Consider the following 19,095-nt stretch of genomic DNA (forward strand, 5'->3'; position numbering starts at 1 on the left):
ACTACTTGGGGCAATACTACACAGGGGCATTACCATTAAGGGATTTACTACTGGGGGCCCTTCTAGTGAGGGCATTGTAAAGGGGGCACTTCATAAGGGGCATCACTCCTGGGGACATATGGGGCACTATTATTGCGGGCATTGCCTAAGGGGCACCACTACTATGGGGTCTATATAAGGGGCACTACCACTGTGGGCATTGTATAAGAAGCGCTACTGCGGTGGGCATTATCTGTATTACGGGGTGCTACTACTGTGGGCATTATTACTATTCTGTGACCACGCCCCTTTCTTTTTGAGACCACGGCCATTTTTTTGCGGCGCGCGACTACGACGCACGCAATACCTTTGTACATGGGCGTTGTGGGGTGGGGGGTGAGTTCCACCACCTCTGTAGGACCACTTTAAGCACTGATGATACTACTCCACAAGCAGGGTGTGAACATCATCCCTTATCTGGACGATCTCCTAATAAAGGCATCGTCCAAGGAGAAGCTGCTGTAGTCCATTGTTCTCAAAACGCAACTGCTCCAGAGTCACGGGAGGATTCTGAATTTTCCAAAGTCACATTTGGAACCAACCAAGAGATTGTCATTTCTGGGAATGATCCTGGATACGGAAGTACAACGGGTGTTTCTTCCGCGGGACAAGGTGTTGGTGATCCAATCCGTGGTCCGGGATGTCTTGAAGCCACCCTGGGTGTTGGTTCATCAATGCATTTGCCTTTTGGGAAAGATGGTAACCTCCTACGAGGCACTCCAGTATGGGAGGTTCCATGCTCGGCCCTTCCAACTGGATCACCTGGATAAGTGGTCGGGATCTCACCTCCACATGCATCAGAGAATTCGTCTGTCGCCAAGGGCAAGGATTTCTCTCCTCTGGTGGCTCCAATTGCCTCACCTCCTAGAAGGGCGCAGATGCGGGATTCAGGACTGGGTCCTGCTAACAACGGATGCGAGCCTCCGGGGCTGGGGAGCAGTCAGTCAGGGAGTAACCTTCCAAAGACGGTGGGCAAGCCTGGTAGCCGGCCTGCCCATCAACATCCTGGAACTAAGAGCCGTCTAAAACGGTCTTCTTCAGGTGGCCCCGTTTCTTAGAAATCGGGCCATTCAAGTGCAGTCGGACAACGTAACAACAGTGTAAGCCATAAACCGACAGGGCAGAACGAAGAGTGAGAGGTGACAAGAATACTCCTCTGAACAGAAAAGCACGCGTTGGCGCTGTCAGCCATCTTCATTCCGGGAGTAGACAACTGGGAAGCAGAATTCCTCAGCAGACACGATCTCCATCCAGGAGAGTGAGGACTCAATCCGGAAGTTTTCAAGGAAATAACAGATCTTTGGGGATTGCCCCAAATAGACATGATGGCTTCTCGTCTCAACAAGAAGCTTTGGCGTTATTGTTCCAGGTTGAGGGACCCACAGGCAGTGGCAGTGGATGCCCTGGTGTCTCCGTGGGTGTTCCAGTCAGTGTACATGTTTCCTCCACTCACACTCATCTCAAGAATCCTAAAGCTCATAAGGAGAACAAGGGTTCAAGCGATCCTCATTGCCCCGGACTGGCCAAGAAGGGCTTGGTATGCGGACCTTCTGAATCTACTGCTAGAAGAGCTGAGGCCTCGTCCTCTTCGGGAGGACCTGCTGCAGCGGGGCTGTTCGCCTATCAAGGTAGCCTTACCGCGGCTACGTTGGACGGCATGGAAGTTGAGCGCCTGATTCTTGGTCGGAAGGGCATTCTGAAGAAGGTGATTCCTACCCTCATACAGGCTAGGAAAGGGATAATGTCAAAACATTACCATTGTATTTGGAAGAAATATATTTCTTGGTGTGAGTCCAAGAAGTTTTCTGCGGTGGACTTTCAACTGGGACATTTCCTCCTCTTCCTGCAAGCAGGAGTGGATATGGGTCTGAGGTTGGGATCTGTGAAGGTCCAGATTTCAGCTCTATCCATTTTCTTTCAGAAGCAATTGGCTGCCCTCCCTGAGGTTCAGACCTTTTTGAAGGGAGTTCTGCATATCCAACCTCACTTTGTACTGCCTACGGCGCCATGGGACCTTAACGTGGTGTTGCAGTTCCTCCAGTCGGATTTGTTTGAGCCTCTACAGGAGGTGGAGCTCAAATTTCTTACATGGAAGGCGGTCACTTTGTTGGCCTTAGCTTCTGCTAGACGTGTGTCCGAGCTTGGGGCTTTATCCTGTAAAAGCCCTTACTTGATCCTGTAAAAGCCCTTACTTGATCTTCCACGAAGATAGAGGACTCGTCAGCAGTTTCTTCCGAAGGTTGTGTCGGCATTTCATATCAACCAACCTATTGTGGTGCCAGTGGCTACTGACTCCTCAATTACTTCAAAGTCCTTGGATGTCGTGAGGGCTCTGAAGAGAACTTCTCGTCACAGGAAGTCGGACTCTCTGTTTGTCCTCTATGATCCCAAGAAAATTGGGTGTCCTGCTTCTAAGCAGACTATTTCTCGCTGGATTAGGTTCACTATCCCAGCACGCTTATTCTATGGCAGGACTGCCGTGTCCAAAATCTGTTAAGGCCCACTCTACTCATAAGGTGGGATCTTCCTGGGCTGCTGCCCGGGGGGTCTCGGCAGTGCAACTTTGCCGAGCTGCAACTTGGTCTGGGTCGAACACGTTTGCAAAGTATTGCAAGTTCGATACTTTGGCCTCTGATGATTTGAAGTTCAGTCAATCAGTTCTGCAGGAGCCTCCGTGCTCTCCCTCCCGTTCTGGGAGCTTTGGTACATCCCCATGGTACTAATGCGGACCCAAGCATCCTCTAGGATGTAAGAGAAAATAGGAAAATTTCTCGTAGTACGGAAAGGATGCTGGGCGCCCGCCCAGCGCTTCGTTTTCCTGCAATTGTTATTTGTTTCAGTACAACTTCGTTTAGTTGAGTACTGCATTGTTACTTGGCAAGTAATGTTCAGCTGTTGCTGAGTTGTTCAAGCTAGTTTTCTTGACGTGACTTGTATGTGTGAGCTAGTATGAATCTCACCACTATCTTTGTTAAGTCCTTCTCTCGAAGTATGTTGTCTCCTCGGGCACAGTTTCTACACTGAGTCTGGTAGGTGGGGCATAGAGGGAGGAGCCAGCCCACACTCTCAAACTCTTAAAGTGCCAATGGCTCCTGGTGGACCCGTCTATACCCCATGGTACTAATGTGGACCCCAGCATCCTCTACAGACTACGAGAAAAGGATTTACCGGTAGGTACCAAAATCATATTTTAAGCTTGTTTCATTGTAAATCACACAGATTTATTAAGACAGCAGGGTTTTTTTAATATATGATTATTAATTCTTCATCTGCCTGGAATAACATGTTCTGAGTATGTTTTAAATGTATAATTTCAGGTTTATTCTGAAGAAATATGATATCACATACCATTCAATGAGACAGATTGATTGCTTTGGAATACAGAAAGTCATGGAAAAAACGTTTGATCAGCTATTGGGAAGGTATTGCTGTCAATGAATGATTGTGGTTGAGATGGACTTATTTTATGGAATGCTTGAAGCTAAATTCTATGTAAATGGAATATCATGTTTAAAATCAATGAAATCACATTTTAAACTTTTTCTGAAAAGCCGATTTCAAATTCTCATGCATCTACAGTAGAATCTGATTGGTTGCTATGAGCAACATCACCAGTTCTAAAAAAAACTCCCACCTTACTAAATTTATCCCTGATTAACCAAATAAACTACATATTCCACATATAAAAGATAAAATGTACTATATAATAATAATTACACAATCTAAAACAATATTGCCCAGCATATAAATAACAACATATTGTCAATTAATTGTAGGGGCAGAATGGCTAAGTGGGATTCCGGTGTACTTCCTGTTAGGCCAAACTGCTACTGCCCCAGACCCCTCTCTCATTACTAACTGAAGCCCGCTGTCAGACAGTGACAGCACCGCAGCCCACTGTCAGACAGGGACAGCACCGCAGCCCACTGTCAGACAGGGACAGCACCAGGACCTGCTGTCACAGACTGTGGCAGTGACATGTGGTGCGGTGAGGCAGATGAGGCAGAGCCTTTCCTGTCATACTAACATTTGTGCCAGAGTTTTGACTGTATAAAGTATATGAAAAATACAAAGAATTTGTTTGACATATCTTCTTTGCATTATTCTAATAATTTTTATAGCCAAAACTGTGGAGTAAAAAGTCTTTCTTTTCCACCAATCTCTGATCAAAACTCACCAAATTTCCAAGAGTTTATACTGCTGCACCTGTGTATAATGACCAGATGTATGCTTTGGCTCATATATTGTGTATAAATCTGGCTCTGGTAATAGCCAGTGCCTCCTCAGCCATTTAGCTCACCGCACGTTCCTGTACTGTGTTCTACTTAGGGAACGGATCTTGGAAGGCAGAGGCCACAACAGAAGTGGATGTGAGGACTGGAGATCTCAGTTAACTGGGCTATACAGCAGCAGTGGTGCGGCACAGCCTGCATGGCCACAACCGCACAGCCTTTACCTTCCTCACTAGAGGCACCTCCCCCCACTACACTGTGGTGGAAGCATGCTGTGGGACCCGCTCCTACTCAATGAAGGCCATGCACGCTGTGCAGGGAGCAAGCTGGCAGGTGTTGTGACCCTGTGACACACACTGAAAATGGATATTATTTTATTATCTAATGTAGCTACAGCAGATTTTATTCCTCTGTATCACTTACCCCTCCCCTTTCAGTCCCACTCTCCCTTGTCTCTCTCTCTCTCTGTCCCTCCTACATATCACTCTACCCCTCCTACTACTACACCCATCCTTCCTGATGACTACTTTTCCAAGGTTGCTTCCCACTACTACTCCCATTCTGCCTCTTGCTTCCCACTACTACTACCACCCTGCCCACTGCTCTGCACTACTACTCCCATCCTGCCCCCTGCTCCTCACTGCTATTATTACTAGCCTGCCTAAAGAGGTGGTGGCGTGTGTGGAGCTCTTGCTCCTGGCACTGATTCTGGGGGGGAGAGGCACTAGACTACCCAATATCCTCACAGTACAGCACCCACCCTAACCACCACCTCCACCTCTGAAACATACCCATAACTCACCCTACCCCCTGGTAACCAGGACATCTCTTACCCCCCCCCCCCCCCCCCCACACACACACACACACACACACACACACACACACCCTAGACATACAGTACCCCACCAGCCCAGTGACATACACAACTCACCCTCCCACTCCCCTCCCCTGGCTCCAGGAATGTACTGCCCATCCTACCTAATGTTCATTCTAGCACCCTACACCTAATCAGTGAGGAGGGCATATTGTATTACTAAAGGGCTGTAGCGATACATAACGTATAAAATGCTGTCCTTAAGAAATAAAATATGTCCTCCTCACTGATTGGGTGCAGGGTGCTATAATGAACACTAATACACCCCCCCCCCCCCCCCCTCACACTGGCACAAATACTATCCACCTCCCCTCAACACAGACTCCACCCCCAGTAGAGTTGCTCCCAAAAATTTCCTGGGCTGATTTTCCATGCCAATCCACCCCTGATTAGTTGAATCCATGGATAGAACCAGGGCTAAGAAGGTTACTGTGTGTTTTTTTAACATTGTGTGACATACAATAAGGTGCAGGCTGTGTCGTCAGTAGAGATGAGCGGGTTCGGTTCCTCGAGATCTGAACCCCCCCGAACTTCACCTATTTTACACGGTTCCGAGGCAGCCTCGGATCTTCTCGCCTTGCTCGGTAAACCCGAGCGCGCCCGGAAGTCATCATCCGCTGTCGTATTCTCGCGAGATGCGTATTCTATATAAGGAGCCGCGCATCGCCGCCATTTTCACTCGTGCTTTGGAGATGATAGCGAGAGGACGTGGCTGCGTTCTCTCAGTTTCTGTGTTCAGTGTGCTGCAAATATCTGTGCTCAGTGTGCTGCAAATATCTGTGCTCAGTGTGCTACAAATGTCTGTGCTTAGTGTGCGGCAAATATCTACGTTCTCTGCCTGAAAACGCTCCATATCTGTGCTGCATTGTAGGAGGACAGTGCAGAATTTTGCTGACCACCAGTATATATATATATATATATATATATATATATATATATAACCAAAAGAAAGAGGCGGCACTCCCAGCGTTTTTCAATAGTGCAAAAAGTTTATAGTCACGAACGACGTTTCGGGGGATCTCACCCCGTCATCAGGATAACAGTGCAATATACATGAACACACATTTATACTTACATGCTGCCCGTGTCTTTCCTGACGCCGGCTGCAGCCCACGGACGCCCGCACCGACTTCCGGATCCAGGGCCCTGACGTCACCGGAACCCGCGAGGTCACGTGAGCCCACACCAGGCAGTCTGGAGGAAACGAACAGCAGGAGTTTACATGTTACCATAGTGACAAAAACAAAACCAGTGAGCATAAGATGTGAGGTAACAAGCCCCACAATGAAACAGTGTAAAACAACAATCAATTAGGATAAAATTACATAGTGATAACAAACTACATGATGAAGCACAAACTGTGAGCTGTAAAAACAATAAATCTTAAAACTGAATAATAATAGATCCGGAACATACCATAACTGTATGCGTTGTGCGACTATATTCATAACCCATTAAAGAGTAATATCACATGATTAACTACTTGTAATGTGTGCTGACTACTAAGTTATAACAACAATGGGGTACATGAATAAAATGTCAGGCGAGCTGGATAAAAATGATCTTGTGCAAATAAGCAGAAATGCAGAATAAAATCTACACTTAGTTAAAAGGCAATGGACATTATTACGATGGTTAAACTTATTTAAATGAACGCAGACAAACTTAACGATTCATTCAGTCCCCTGGGGTTCACGGTCTCAAGGGTATAAATCCACCAGGCCTCTAATTGTAATAGCTTCTTTCCCCTGTCGCCTCCTCGCAGAGACTTGGGTACCTGTGCAATCATTCTATATCTTAATGCCGCCAGACTGTGTCTAGCCTGCGCGAAGTGCCTGGCCACAGCTTGATCGCTGGTGCCAGACACCAATGCTGCCCTGATGGCAGTTCTGTGTTGGGCAATCCTCTCCTTGAATTGCCTTTCTGTCTTGCCCACGTAGTGCAATCCACACGGGCAAGACAGAAGATACACCACAAACTTCGAGGTACAGGATAAGGCTGGCTTGATAAAGAATACCTTCCCAGAGAATGGGTGATTAAACTTATCACCTACAATCAGTGCACTGCACGTCGTGCACCCAGTACTGAGAGGGTACATTTTCTTGATGTAGACATTAGTATTGTCGAGGGACGTCTACGTACCAGTCTGTTTGTAAAACCCACAGACCGCAACACCCTCCTACAACACAATAGTTTTCATCCTGTTGCGACCATTGACAGTTTACCTTTTTCCCAATTTATTAGAGCCTGTCGGATTTCCAGTGATGTTAAGGATAGAGAGGTTCAAATTGACAAAATGGCCTCTAAATTCCTTGAACGAGGATATCCACAGAAATTGCTTAAACAGGCCAAAATGAGGGCTCTGTCATTGGATCGCCCTACATTATTGAAACAAAAAGAACCAAGCACAGAAGCCAAGTCATCAGTCCCTTGGGTCAATCGGTATACCAGCAAAAGTAAATATACCTGCAAAAGGGCCAAACAGCTCTGGCCCATCATTAACTCGGAGCCTGAATTACCATCACTGCATAATTCACGGCTCCTACCTAGTTTTACCAGAGGTCCCAACATCAAAGATCGTGTGGTCCGCACAGACATAACGGGGATGGGGCCACCTAAACAGCAGCATTTCTTATCTAGGAAAGGAGGGTGTTTTAGATGCACAGGGTGCACGACGTGCAGTGCACTGATTGTAGGTGATAAGTTTAATCACCCATTCTCTGGGAAGGTATTCTTTATCAAGCCAGCCTTATCCTGTACCTCGAAGTTTGTGGTGTATCTTCTGTCTTGCCCGTGTGGATTGCACTACGTGGGCAAGACAGAAAGGCAATTCAAGGAGAGGATTGCCCAACACAGAACTGCCATCAGGGCAGCATTGGTGTCTGGCACCAGCGATCAAGCTGTGGCCAGGCACTTCGCGCAGGCTAGACACAGTCTGGCGGCATTAAGATATAGAATGATTGCACAGGTACCCAAGTCTCTGCGAGGAGGCGACAGGGGAAAGAAGCTATTACAATTAGAGGCCTGGTGGATTTATACCCTTGAGACCGTGAACCCCAGGGGACTGAATGAATCGTTAAGTTTGTCTGCGTTCATTTAAATAAGTTTAACCATCGTAATAATGTCCATTGCCTTTTAACTAAGTGTAGATTTTATTCTGCATTTCTGCTTATTTGCACAAGATCATTTTTATCCAGCTCGCCTGACATTTTATTCATGTACCCCATTGTTGTTATAACTTAGTAGTCAGCACACATTACAAGTAGTTAATCATGTGATATTACTCTTTAATGGGTTATGAATATAGTCGCACAACGCATACAGTTATGGTATGTTCCGGATCTATTATTATTCAGTTTTAAGATTTATTGTTTTTACAGCTCACAGTTTGTGCTTCATCATGTAGTTTGTTATCACTATGTAATTTTATCCTAATTGATTGTTGTTTTACACTGTTTCATTGTGGGGCTTGTTACCTCACATCTTATGCTCACTGGTTTTGTTTTTGTCACTATGGTAACATGTAAACTCCTGCTGTTCGTTTCCTCCAGACTGCCTGGTGTGGGCTCACGTGACCTCGCGGGTTCCGGTGACGTCAGGGCCCTGGATCCGGAAGTCGGTGCGGGCGTCCGTGGGCTGCAGCCGGCGTCAGGAAAGACACGGGCAGCATGTAAGTATAAATGTGTGTTCATGTATATTGCACTGTTATCCTGATGACGGGGTGAGATCCCCCGAAACGTCGTTCGTGACTATAAACTTTTTGCACTATTGAAAAACGCTGGGAGTGCCGCCTCTTTCTTTTGGTTATATTGGGATTCATCGTCTCATGGAGGGCACCCCAGCTAGTTATCCAGAGGTGTCGCTGTCCCTTTGAGTGCCGGGTTGCAAAGTGGTATATATATATATATATATATATATAGCAGTACGGTACAGTAGTCCATTGCTCTACCTCTGTGTCATCAAGAATCCTATCCTTATCTGTGCTGCATTGTAGTTGTGCGCAGTATATAGTAGGAGGACAGTGCAGAATTTTGCTGACCACCAGTATATATATATATATATATATATATATAGAGAGAGAGAGAGAGAGAGAGAGAGAGAGAGAGAGAGTTCTAGCATGGACCGGCACTCCCACTATTGGTAAATTAACATGCCCTGGTGCCCTCTGATATCAATAAGTAAGACAGGAGCGGTAAAACAAACAGCGGCACTCGGGGTCTTAAGCATTAAAAGTGTATTGAAATCACTTCATAGATCTATGAAGTGATTTCAATACACTTTTAATGCTTAAGACCCAGAGTGCCGCTGTTTGTTTTACCGCTCCTATATATATATATATATATATATATATATATAATAGCAGTATGGTACAGTAGTCCATTGCTCTACCTCTGTGTCGTCAAGTATACTATCCATATCTGTGCTGCATTGTAGTTGTGCGCAGTATATAGTAGGAGGACAGTGCAGAATTTTGCTGACCACCAGTATATATATATAGCAGTAAGGTACAGTAGTCCATTGCTCTACCTCTGTGTCGTCAAGTATACTATCCATATCTGTGCTGCATTGTATTTGTGCGCAGTATATAGTAGGAGGACAGTGCAGAATTTTGCTGATCACCAGTATATATATATAGCAGTACGGTACAGTAGTCCATTGCTCTACCTCTGTGTCGTCAAGTATACTATCCATATCTGTGCTGCATTGTAGTTGTGCGCAGTATATAGTAGGAGGACAGTGCAGAATTTTGCTGACCACAAGTATATATATATATAGCAGTACAGTACAGTAGGCCATTGCTATTGATATATTACTGGCATATAATTCCACACATTAAAAGATGGAGAACAAAAATGTGGATGGTAAAATAGGGAAAGATCAAGATCCACTTTCACCTCGTGCTGAAGCTGCTGCCACTAGTCATGGCCGAGACGATGAAATGCTATCAACGTCGTCTGCCAAGGCTGATGCCCAATGTCATAGTAGAGAGCTTGCAAAATCCAAAAAACTAAAGTTCAGTAAAATGACCCAAAAATCAAAATTAAAATCGTATGAGGAGAAGCGTAAACTTGCCAATATGCCATTTATGACACGGTGCCCTCTCCTGCCAATATGCCCTCTCCTATGTTCCTCATGACTAGTGGATCAGCTTCACATGAGGATGGAAGCACTCATCCCGCCACTAAAAAAATAAAAAGACTTAAGCTGGCAAAAGCACTGCAAAGAACTGTGCGTTCTTCTAAATCACAAATCCCCAAGGAGAGTCCAATTGTGTCGGTTGCGATGCCTGACCTTACCAACACTGGACGGGAAAAGGTGGCACCTTCCACCATTTGCACGCCCCCTGCAAGTGCTGGAAGGAGCACCAGCAGTCCAGTTCCTTTTAGTCAAATTGAAGATGTCACTGTTGAAGTACACCAGGATGAGGATATGGGTGTTGCTGGCGCTGAAGAGGAAATTGACAAGGAGGATTCTGATGGTGAGGTGGTTTGTTTAAGTCAGGCACCCGGGGAGACACCTGTTGCCCGTAGGATGAATATGGCCATTGACATGCCTGGTCAAATTACAAAAAAAAAACACCTCTTCGGTGTGGAATTATTTTAACAGAAATGCGGACAACAGGTGTCAAACCGTGTGTTGCCTTTGTCAAGCTGTAATAAGTAGGGGTAAGGACGTTAACCACCTAGGAACATCCTCCCTTATACGTCACCTGGAACGCATTCATCAGAAGTCATTGACAAGTTCAAAAACTTTGGGTGACAGCGGAAGCAGTCCACTGACAACTAAATCCCTTCCTCTTGTATTCAAGCTCCTTCAAACCACACCACCAACTCCCTCAGTGTCAATTTCCTCCTTAGACAGGAAAGCCAATCGTTCTGCAGGCCATGTCACTGGCAAGTCTGACGAGTCCTCTCCTGCCTGGGATTCCTCGGATGCATCCTTGAGTGTAATGCCTACTGCTGCTGGTGCTGCTGTTTTTGCTGCTGGGAGTCGATCGTCATCCCAGAGGGGAAGTCGGAAGCCCACTTGTACTACTTACAGTAAGCAATTGACTGTCCAACAGTCCTTTGCGAGGAAGATGAAATATCACAGCAGTCATCCTGCTGCAAAGCGGATAACTCACGTCTTGGCAGCTTCGGTGGTGTTAAACGTGTGTCCGGTATCCATCGTTAATTCACAGGGAACTAGAGAATTGCTTGAGGCACTGTGTCCCCGGTACCAAATACCATCTAGGTTCCATTTCTCTAGGCAGGCGATACCAAGAATGTACACAGACATCAGAGAAAGAGTCACCAGTGTCCTAAAAAATGCAGTTGTACCCAATGTCCACTTAACCACGGACATGTGGACAAGTGGAGCAGGTCAGACTCAGGACTATATGACTGTGACAGCCCACTGGGTAGATGTATTGCCTCCCGCAGAAAGAACAGCAGTGGCGGCACCAGTAGCAGCATCTCGCAAACACCAACTCGTTCCTAGGCAGGCTACGCTTTGTATCACCGCTTTCCATAAGAGGCACACAGCTGACAACCTCTCACGGAAACTGAGGAACATCGTCGCAGAATGGCTTACCCCAATTGGACTCTCCTGGGGATTTGTGACATCGGACAACGCCTCCAATATTGGGCGTGCATTACATGTGGGCAAATTCCAGCACGTCCCATGTTTTGCACATACATTGAATTTGGTGGTGCAGAATTTAAAAAAAAACGTCAGGGGCGTGCAAGAGATGCTGTCAGTGGCCCGAAGAATTGCGGGCCACTTTCGGCATTCAGCCACCGCATGCCGAAGACTGGAGCACCAGCAAACACTCCTGAACCTGCCCCGCCATCATCTGAAGCAAGAGGTTGTAACGAGGTGGAATTCAACCCTCTATATGCTTCAGAGGAAGTAGGAGCAGCAAAAGGCTATTCAAGCCTATACAGCTACCTACGATATAGGCAAAGGAGGGGGAATGCACCTGACTCAAGCGCAGTGGAGAATGATTTCAACATTGAGCAAGGTTCTGCAACCCTTTGAATTTGCCACACGTGAAATCAGTTCAGACACTGCCAGCCTGAGTCAGGTCATTCCCCTCATCAGGCTTTTGCAGAAGAAGCTGGAGAGATTAAAGGAGGAGCTAAAACTGAGCTATTCCGCTAGGCATGTGGGACTCGTGGATGGAGCAATTAATTCGCTTAACCAGGATTCACGGTTGGTCAATCTGTTGAAATCAGAGCACTACATTTTGGCAAGTGCTCTGGCAAAAGTTGATTTAAAACCTACTTTGTATCTCTCTTTCCGGCAGACACAAGTCTGCAGAGGTTCAAAGACCTGCTGGTGAGAAAATTGTCAAGTCAAGAGGAATGTGACCCGTCAACAGCTCCTCCTTCACATTCTCCCACAACTGGGGCTGCGAATTAAAGGCTAAGAATTCCAAGCCCACCCGCTGGCGGTGATGCAGGGCAGTCTGGAGCGAGTGCTGACATCTGGTCCGGACTGAAGGACCTACCAACGATTACTGACATGTCGTCTACTGTCACTGCATATGATTCTGTCACCATTGAAAGAACGATGGAGGATTATATGAGTGACCGCATCCAAGTAGGCACGTCAGACAGTCCGTACGTATACTGGCAGGAAAAAGAGGCAATTTGGAGGCCCTTGCACAAACTGGCTTTATTTTACCTAAGTTGCCCCCCCCCCCATCCTCCAGTGTGTAATAATAATCTGTGAGGAGCGGGATGTACACCGTGAAAGGGGTGAGGAATCGGATGATGATGAGGAGGAGGTGGATATCTTGCCTCTGTAGAGCCAGTTTGTGCAAGGAGAGAGTGATTGCTTCTTTTTTGGTGGGGCCCAAACCAACCAGTCATTTCAGCCACAGTCGTGTGGCAGACCCTGTCGCTGAAATGATGGGTTTGTTAAAGTGTGCATGTCCTGTTTATACAACATAAGGGTGGGTGGGAGGGCCCAAGGGCAATTCCATCTTGCACCTCTTTTTTCTTTAATTTATTTTTGCATCATGTGATGTTTGGGGCCAATTTTTTTTAAGTGCCATCCTGTCTGCCACTGCAATGCCACTCCTAGATGGACCAGGTGTTTGTGCCGGCCACTTGGGTCGCTTAGCTTAGTCATCCAGCGACCTCGGTGCAAATTTTAGGACTAAAAATAACATTGTGAGGTGTTCAGAATAGACTGTAAATTAGTGGAAATTATGGTTATTGAGGTTAATAATACTATGGGATCAAAATGACCCCCAAATTCTATGATTTAAGCTGTTTTTGAGGTTTTTTTTTTTTTTTTTAAACACCGGATCCAAAACACACCTGAATCCGACAAAAAATCCGCCAAAAAATTTTCAGGGAGGTTTTGCCAAAACGCATCCGAATCCAAAACACGGCCGCGGAACCGAATCCAAAACCAAAACACAAAACCCGAAAAATTTCCGGTGCACATCTCTAGTCGTCAGATGAGATATTGTGTAAGGGTGACACTGTAATATGGCTGGCATTGTGGTGTGCTATTGTTATTTGGCTAGCAGTGCAGTATGATACTGTATTTTGCATTGTACTGTAGCATGCTTGCCTAAATTCCGGGAGGCTCCCAAAAATTGGGTGGCACTCCCGTCAACCCGGGGAAGTGGGCAAGTCTCCCGCATTGTGCTAACCTCCGCCGCACTCCACCGCTCGCCACATAACACGGTCACAGCGGCATCCATAACAAAGAAGGGGGCGGGGCGGTGACGCGATTCGTGTTAAATCGTGTCATTTTAGCCCGCTTTCCAATGGCGGTAATGTGGGCATTGTAATGCGGGGGGCGGGACTACTATGATGCAATCACGTCACCACGCCCTGTACCACCTCCTCCACGCCTCCGTACAGCCTCCTCCATGTCCCCTCCTATATGATCAGCCTGCTCACTCGCAGTATACATATATGCTAACTGGATGTACAGTAGTTACATTGCCGGCAGTCGGGATCCCAGCGGTCAAGTTACCGATGCTGGAATCCCGACCACTGACAATGCCACCAGATGGAATCCCGGGTTAACAGGGGCTATTCCCACTCGTGGGTGTCCACGACGCCCATAGAGTGGTAATAGAACCTGTGGTGACCGCAGCGAGCCACCGAGCTCACAGCATGGCGAGCACAGCAAGCCTGCAAGGGGCTTCATTGTGTTCACCCCTGCCAGCATTTAAGTGGCCATAATTACGGCGTCGGTATGTTGCCCGGCAGGATCCCGCCCGTCAGCGTCCCATACCCAACACGTGCTAATGGCCTAATTCAGTATCAGTTGCAGTTTTGCTAAATTTGCAAAACTGCAACTGCTTGCAAATGCATATTGGGGGCCGACCAGAACAGGGCAAAGCCACAGCATGTTTAGTGCCGCCCAACGAAGTGATTGCAATTCAATTGCAGTCACATCGCCGTACTCAGCTAGGTTGCGTAAACAGGCGCTCCACCGTCATCTATTGCTTTGAAGCGGCTGCTTGATGTCCCAAAAACGATCCGACTTGCACAAAAAGACTAACAGCTGTTATTCAGCAAAAACGAATTATTTCTGCAGCAGGGTACACTGTGTTCCACAGGGAAACATCGGGGTGTAGAGTGGGTCTTGATCCAGATGCACCAACAGGCTAAAGCTTTAGGCGGGCCCAGGATGCATTGGGGCCTCCTCTTTAACCCAGCCTCCAGGCACTGTGAGCTCAGTTTCGAGTTGGTGCCTGTAGCAGCAGGTCACCTAACAGGGGGGCTGTGCTGGGCAGCCCTGAAGAAAGCTTTTAAGAAGACGTTGTTACATGTCAGAGTGACATTCAGCGCTGCATCTCCATCACCTCCCAAGCGGCGTTGCATACTCCCACGGGTTGTTCCCGGGTACTTGCGGCGGAGACGCTCCGGCTTTATGCACATGGTCGCAGATGCTCTCGTGGTTTGTGTGGCTGCTGCGGGGAGGAGGTAAGAGGGTCTCCCAGGGGGACCCGCCATTAAACTGCGTTCCTGTCACGGTCTACGGAGATTGACCACGATGCTGGCGTGTACACGGTCACCAAGCAGGGACCCCTCTAGACCACCAGGGGAATAGAGCACAGGTCGGGTGTACTAACGCCCCATTTTATAAGGCTCGCTAGTACCTGGGATGGAAGACCAGCGTAGGGGAGTCGGTGCTTGACCTGTAGCCCCTCCTCGGCCCAGGTCGACATCTACTGCAGATTTTCCTGCCCTGTAGCTTCCTCACACTCTCCCTCACTCCCTGACTGAGACGCTGGGAACCATCTTACATGTATAGTTGAGGATGGTCACTGGGACTGCAGGGCAAGGTCTCCCTTGTAAAGCCCCTGTTTACAGCGCTATGACTTTACAAACACTTGAGTATTCTACGTCTCTATACAGACAGCATTAGTTAAGAAAAACTGTACCAAATACAGAATATTTTAAACAAGTATTCTTATATACTGTATATACCTCTGGTCTAGGACCGCGTTGTGTTTTATATATATATATATATATATATATATATATGTACATATATTAGTTCAGTGCAGTTTTATTGTCATAATAATAATAATAATTATCTGCATTGCCAATGTGACTGTGTGTGCCTGTATCTGCTGTGAGGTTTCACTTTCAGTGTTTCCCAGAGATCTATCACTATATTCTGTACCCTAAGGGACAAGGTGCGTCAGGGTCATTTGTATAGTGCGTCACAGTATTTACCTATTAAGTGTATTCTACTGTGTACTCAGTCACATAATACCGGATTTATTCGCAGGTGTTGTGTACTGGGTACTCAGTCACAAACTATCGGATTTATTTGCAGGTATTATACTCTGTCTGGCTTCATCGTACTAAACCGCTCTGTGTTGCATTTTTGTGCAATGTCTAACAGAAAGGGCAGCAAGTATGTGAACGCTCCTGCATCATGCAGAGCATGCACCAAAGATTTACCAGAGAGGGAAGCTGTGTATGATGGTCTATGCACCCTCTAGTCAGTCCGCAGCTTCTGTATCCCAACAGGAGCCACCGTGGGCTGTGTTCTCAAGCCTACTGGGTACTCTTGTGGAACACCTAACGCCCCCTATAAGACCACCTGTATCATTACAGCCTCAAATAGTCCCTAGGGATAATCCTCCTTTGGCGGAAAACTTGTCTAACCAGTTGCAGCAGTTGAATCATTCCTTTGTCAGACAAAAATCTACCCCAGGTCATTCCCGTGTCGCTGGGTCATCTAAGCGGGCTGCTTCCTCCTCACAATCCACAAATCTCTCAGATGTTTCATCTGAAGAGGAGTGGGTACACTGAATCAGGCGTTTCTGACTAGGATTATAAAATGCATTGACGTCCCTGCTCTGGCGGTTGCTATTAAGCAAATCCTACAAATCACTGATGATAAGGAACCCACTACTGTCACCAAGAAAACTGATATGTTTAAACAGCAGAAGGTGGCTAAAAATCTGTTACCCCATTCTGACCATTTGGTGGACATCAAGCAGGAACCCTGGTCTAATCCAGGGAAGAAATTCCCTCTCTCTAAATGTGCCTTAGCGGGCTAGCCTCTCCCTGCAGAGTTACGTAACAAGTGGGAAAATTCACCGCCGGTGGATTCTCATGCCATCCACTCTGCCTGTCACCACTGTCACTTTACTGAAAGAACCGACAGATAAGTTGGTGGAGGGATACCTGAAATCTATTTACTCCCTGACAGGTGCTGTACATAGACCCACTATTGCTGCCTCCTGAGCTGCTAAAGGTATTGAAGCATGGGTTCAGGCATTAGACGAAGAGCTGCCCGAGGATATATCAGACAATACCTGTCTCACATCACCACCGCCTTTTATTATATTCAAGAGGTGTCCTCTGAGGCGGGTGTGCTGGCGGCCAAGGCGTCAACTATGTCAGTCCTGGCTCCCCGTATTCTGTAATTGAGGTACTCGAAGGTGGACCTGGACGCCAAAAAGACCTTAGAGGTACTCCCTTTTCTCTAACGTCCTAGTGGATGCTGGGGACTCCGTCAGGACCATGGGGAATAGCGGGCTCCGCAGGAGACAGGGCACATCTAAAAAAGCTTTTAGGTCACATGGTGTGTACTGGCTCCTCCCCCTATGACCCTCCTCCAAGCCTCAGTTAGGTTTTTGTGCCCGTCCGAGAAGGGTGCAATCTAGGTGGCTCTCTTAAAGAGCTGTTTAGAAAAGTTTTTTTTTAGGTTTCATTCAGTGATTCCTGCTGGCAACAGGATCACTGCAACGAGGGACTTAGGGGAGAGATCTCCAACTCACCTGCGTGCAGGATGGATTGGGATCTTAGGCTACTGGACACTGAGCTCCAGAGGGAGTCGGAACACAGGTCAGCCTGGGGTTCGTCCCGGAGCCGCGCCGCCGATCCCCCTTACAGACGCTGAAGAAGACGGCAGAACGGAGGTCCGGAAACAGGCGGCAGAAGACTTCACAGTCTTCATGAAGGTAGCGCACAGCACTGCAGCTGTGCGCCATTGTTGTCACACGGCTCACTGACCTAGTCACGGAGGGTGCAGGGCGCTGCTGGGGGCGCCCTGGGCAGCAATATAAGTACCTTATTGGCAAAATAAATACATCACATATAGCCATTAAGGCTATATGTATGTATTTTAACCCAGGCCAGTTCTTAAAAACCGGGAGAAAAAGCCCGCCGAAAAGGGGGCGGAGCTTATTCTCCTCAGCACACAGCGCCATTTTCCCTCACAGAAAGGCTGAGGGGAAGGCTCCCATGCTCTCCCCTGCACTGCACTACAGAAACAGGGTTAAAACAGAGAGGGGGGGCACTGATTTGGCGATATAAATATATATTAAATGCTATAAGGGAGGAACACTTTTATAAAGGTTGTCCCTGTATAATTATAGCATTTTGGTGTGTGCTGGCAAACTCTCCCTCTGTCTCCCTAAAGGGCTAGTGGGTCCTGTCCTCTATCAGAGCATTCCCTGTGTGTGTGCTGTATGTCGGTACGTGTGTGTCGACATATATGAGGAAAATGTTGGTGAGGAGGCGGAGCAAATTGCCTGTAATGGTGATGTCACTCTCTAGGGAGTCGACACCGGAATGGATGGCTTACTTGTGGAATTACGTGATCATGTCAACACGCTGCGAGCCGGTTGACGACATGAGACGACCGGCAAACAAATTAGTACCTGTCCAGGCGTCTCAGACACCGTCAGGGGCTTGTAAAAACGCCCATTTACCTCACGGACACTGACTCCAGTGTCGACGGTGAAGAAACAAACGTATTTTCCTTTAGGGCCACACGTTACATGTTAAGGGCATGAAGGAGGTGTTACATATTTCTGATACTACAAGTACCACAAATAAGGGTATTTTGTAGGGTGTGAATAAACTACTTGTAGTTTTGCCTGAATCAGATAAATTAAATGAAGTGTGTGATGATACGTGGGGTTCCTCCGATAGAAAGTTATGGGCGGTATACCCTTTCCCGCCAGAAGTAAGGGCGAGTTGGGAAACACACCTTAGGGTGGATAAGGCGCTCACACGCTTATAAAAACGAGTGGCGTTACCGTCTCCAGATACGGCCGCCCTCAAGGAGCCAGCTGATAGGAAGCTGAAAAATAGCCTAAGAAGTATATACACACATACTGGTGTTATACTACGACCAGCAATCGCCTCAGACTGGATGTGCAGCGCTGAGGGGGCTTGGTCGGATTTCCTGACTGAAAATTTTGATACCCTTGACAGGGACAAGATTTTATTGTCTATAGAGCATTTTAAGGATGCATTTCTATATATGCGTGATGCGCAGAGGGATATTTGCATTCTGGCATCAAGAGTAAATGTGATGTCCATATCTGCCAGACGAAGACACGACAGTGGTCAGGTGAGGCAGATTCCAGACGGCACATGGAAGTATTGCCGTATAAAGGGGCGGTCCATCGGACCTGGTGGCCATGGCAACAGCTGAAAAATCCACCTTTTGTTCCCCGAGTCA

The 19,095-nt window shown here is 47.1% G+C and overlaps 1 protein-coding gene across 5 annotated transcripts in view; it reads left to right on the forward strand.

The window, feature by feature from the left end:
* ARG2 (arginase 2) overlaps positions 1 to 19,095 on the forward strand; it is a 926,201-nt gene that overhangs the window by 484,781 nt on the left and 422,325 nt on the right. For 4 of the 5 annotated variants that reach the window (XR_010190474.1, XM_063947808.1, XM_063947805.1 and 1 more), the window contains one exon: positions 3,357 to 3,461. The exons of the other annotated variant lie outside the window; for it this stretch is intronic. Coding sequence is in view for 3 of the 4 variants with exons in the window: in XM_063947808.1 (XP_063803878.1) it covers positions 3,357 to 3,461 (105 nt within the window). In the remaining variant the exon portion in view is untranslated. The remainder of the gene's footprint in view (positions 1 to 3,356; positions 3,462 to 19,095) is intronic. 5 annotated transcript variants of the gene reach the window in all.

The sequence above is a fragment of the Pseudophryne corroboree genome, chromosome 12 (assembly GCF_028390025.1).
Source record: "Pseudophryne corroboree isolate aPseCor3 chromosome 12, aPseCor3.hap2, whole genome shotgun sequence".
Lineage (NCBI taxonomy): Eukaryota > Metazoa > Chordata > Amphibia > Anura > Myobatrachidae > Pseudophryne > Pseudophryne corroboree.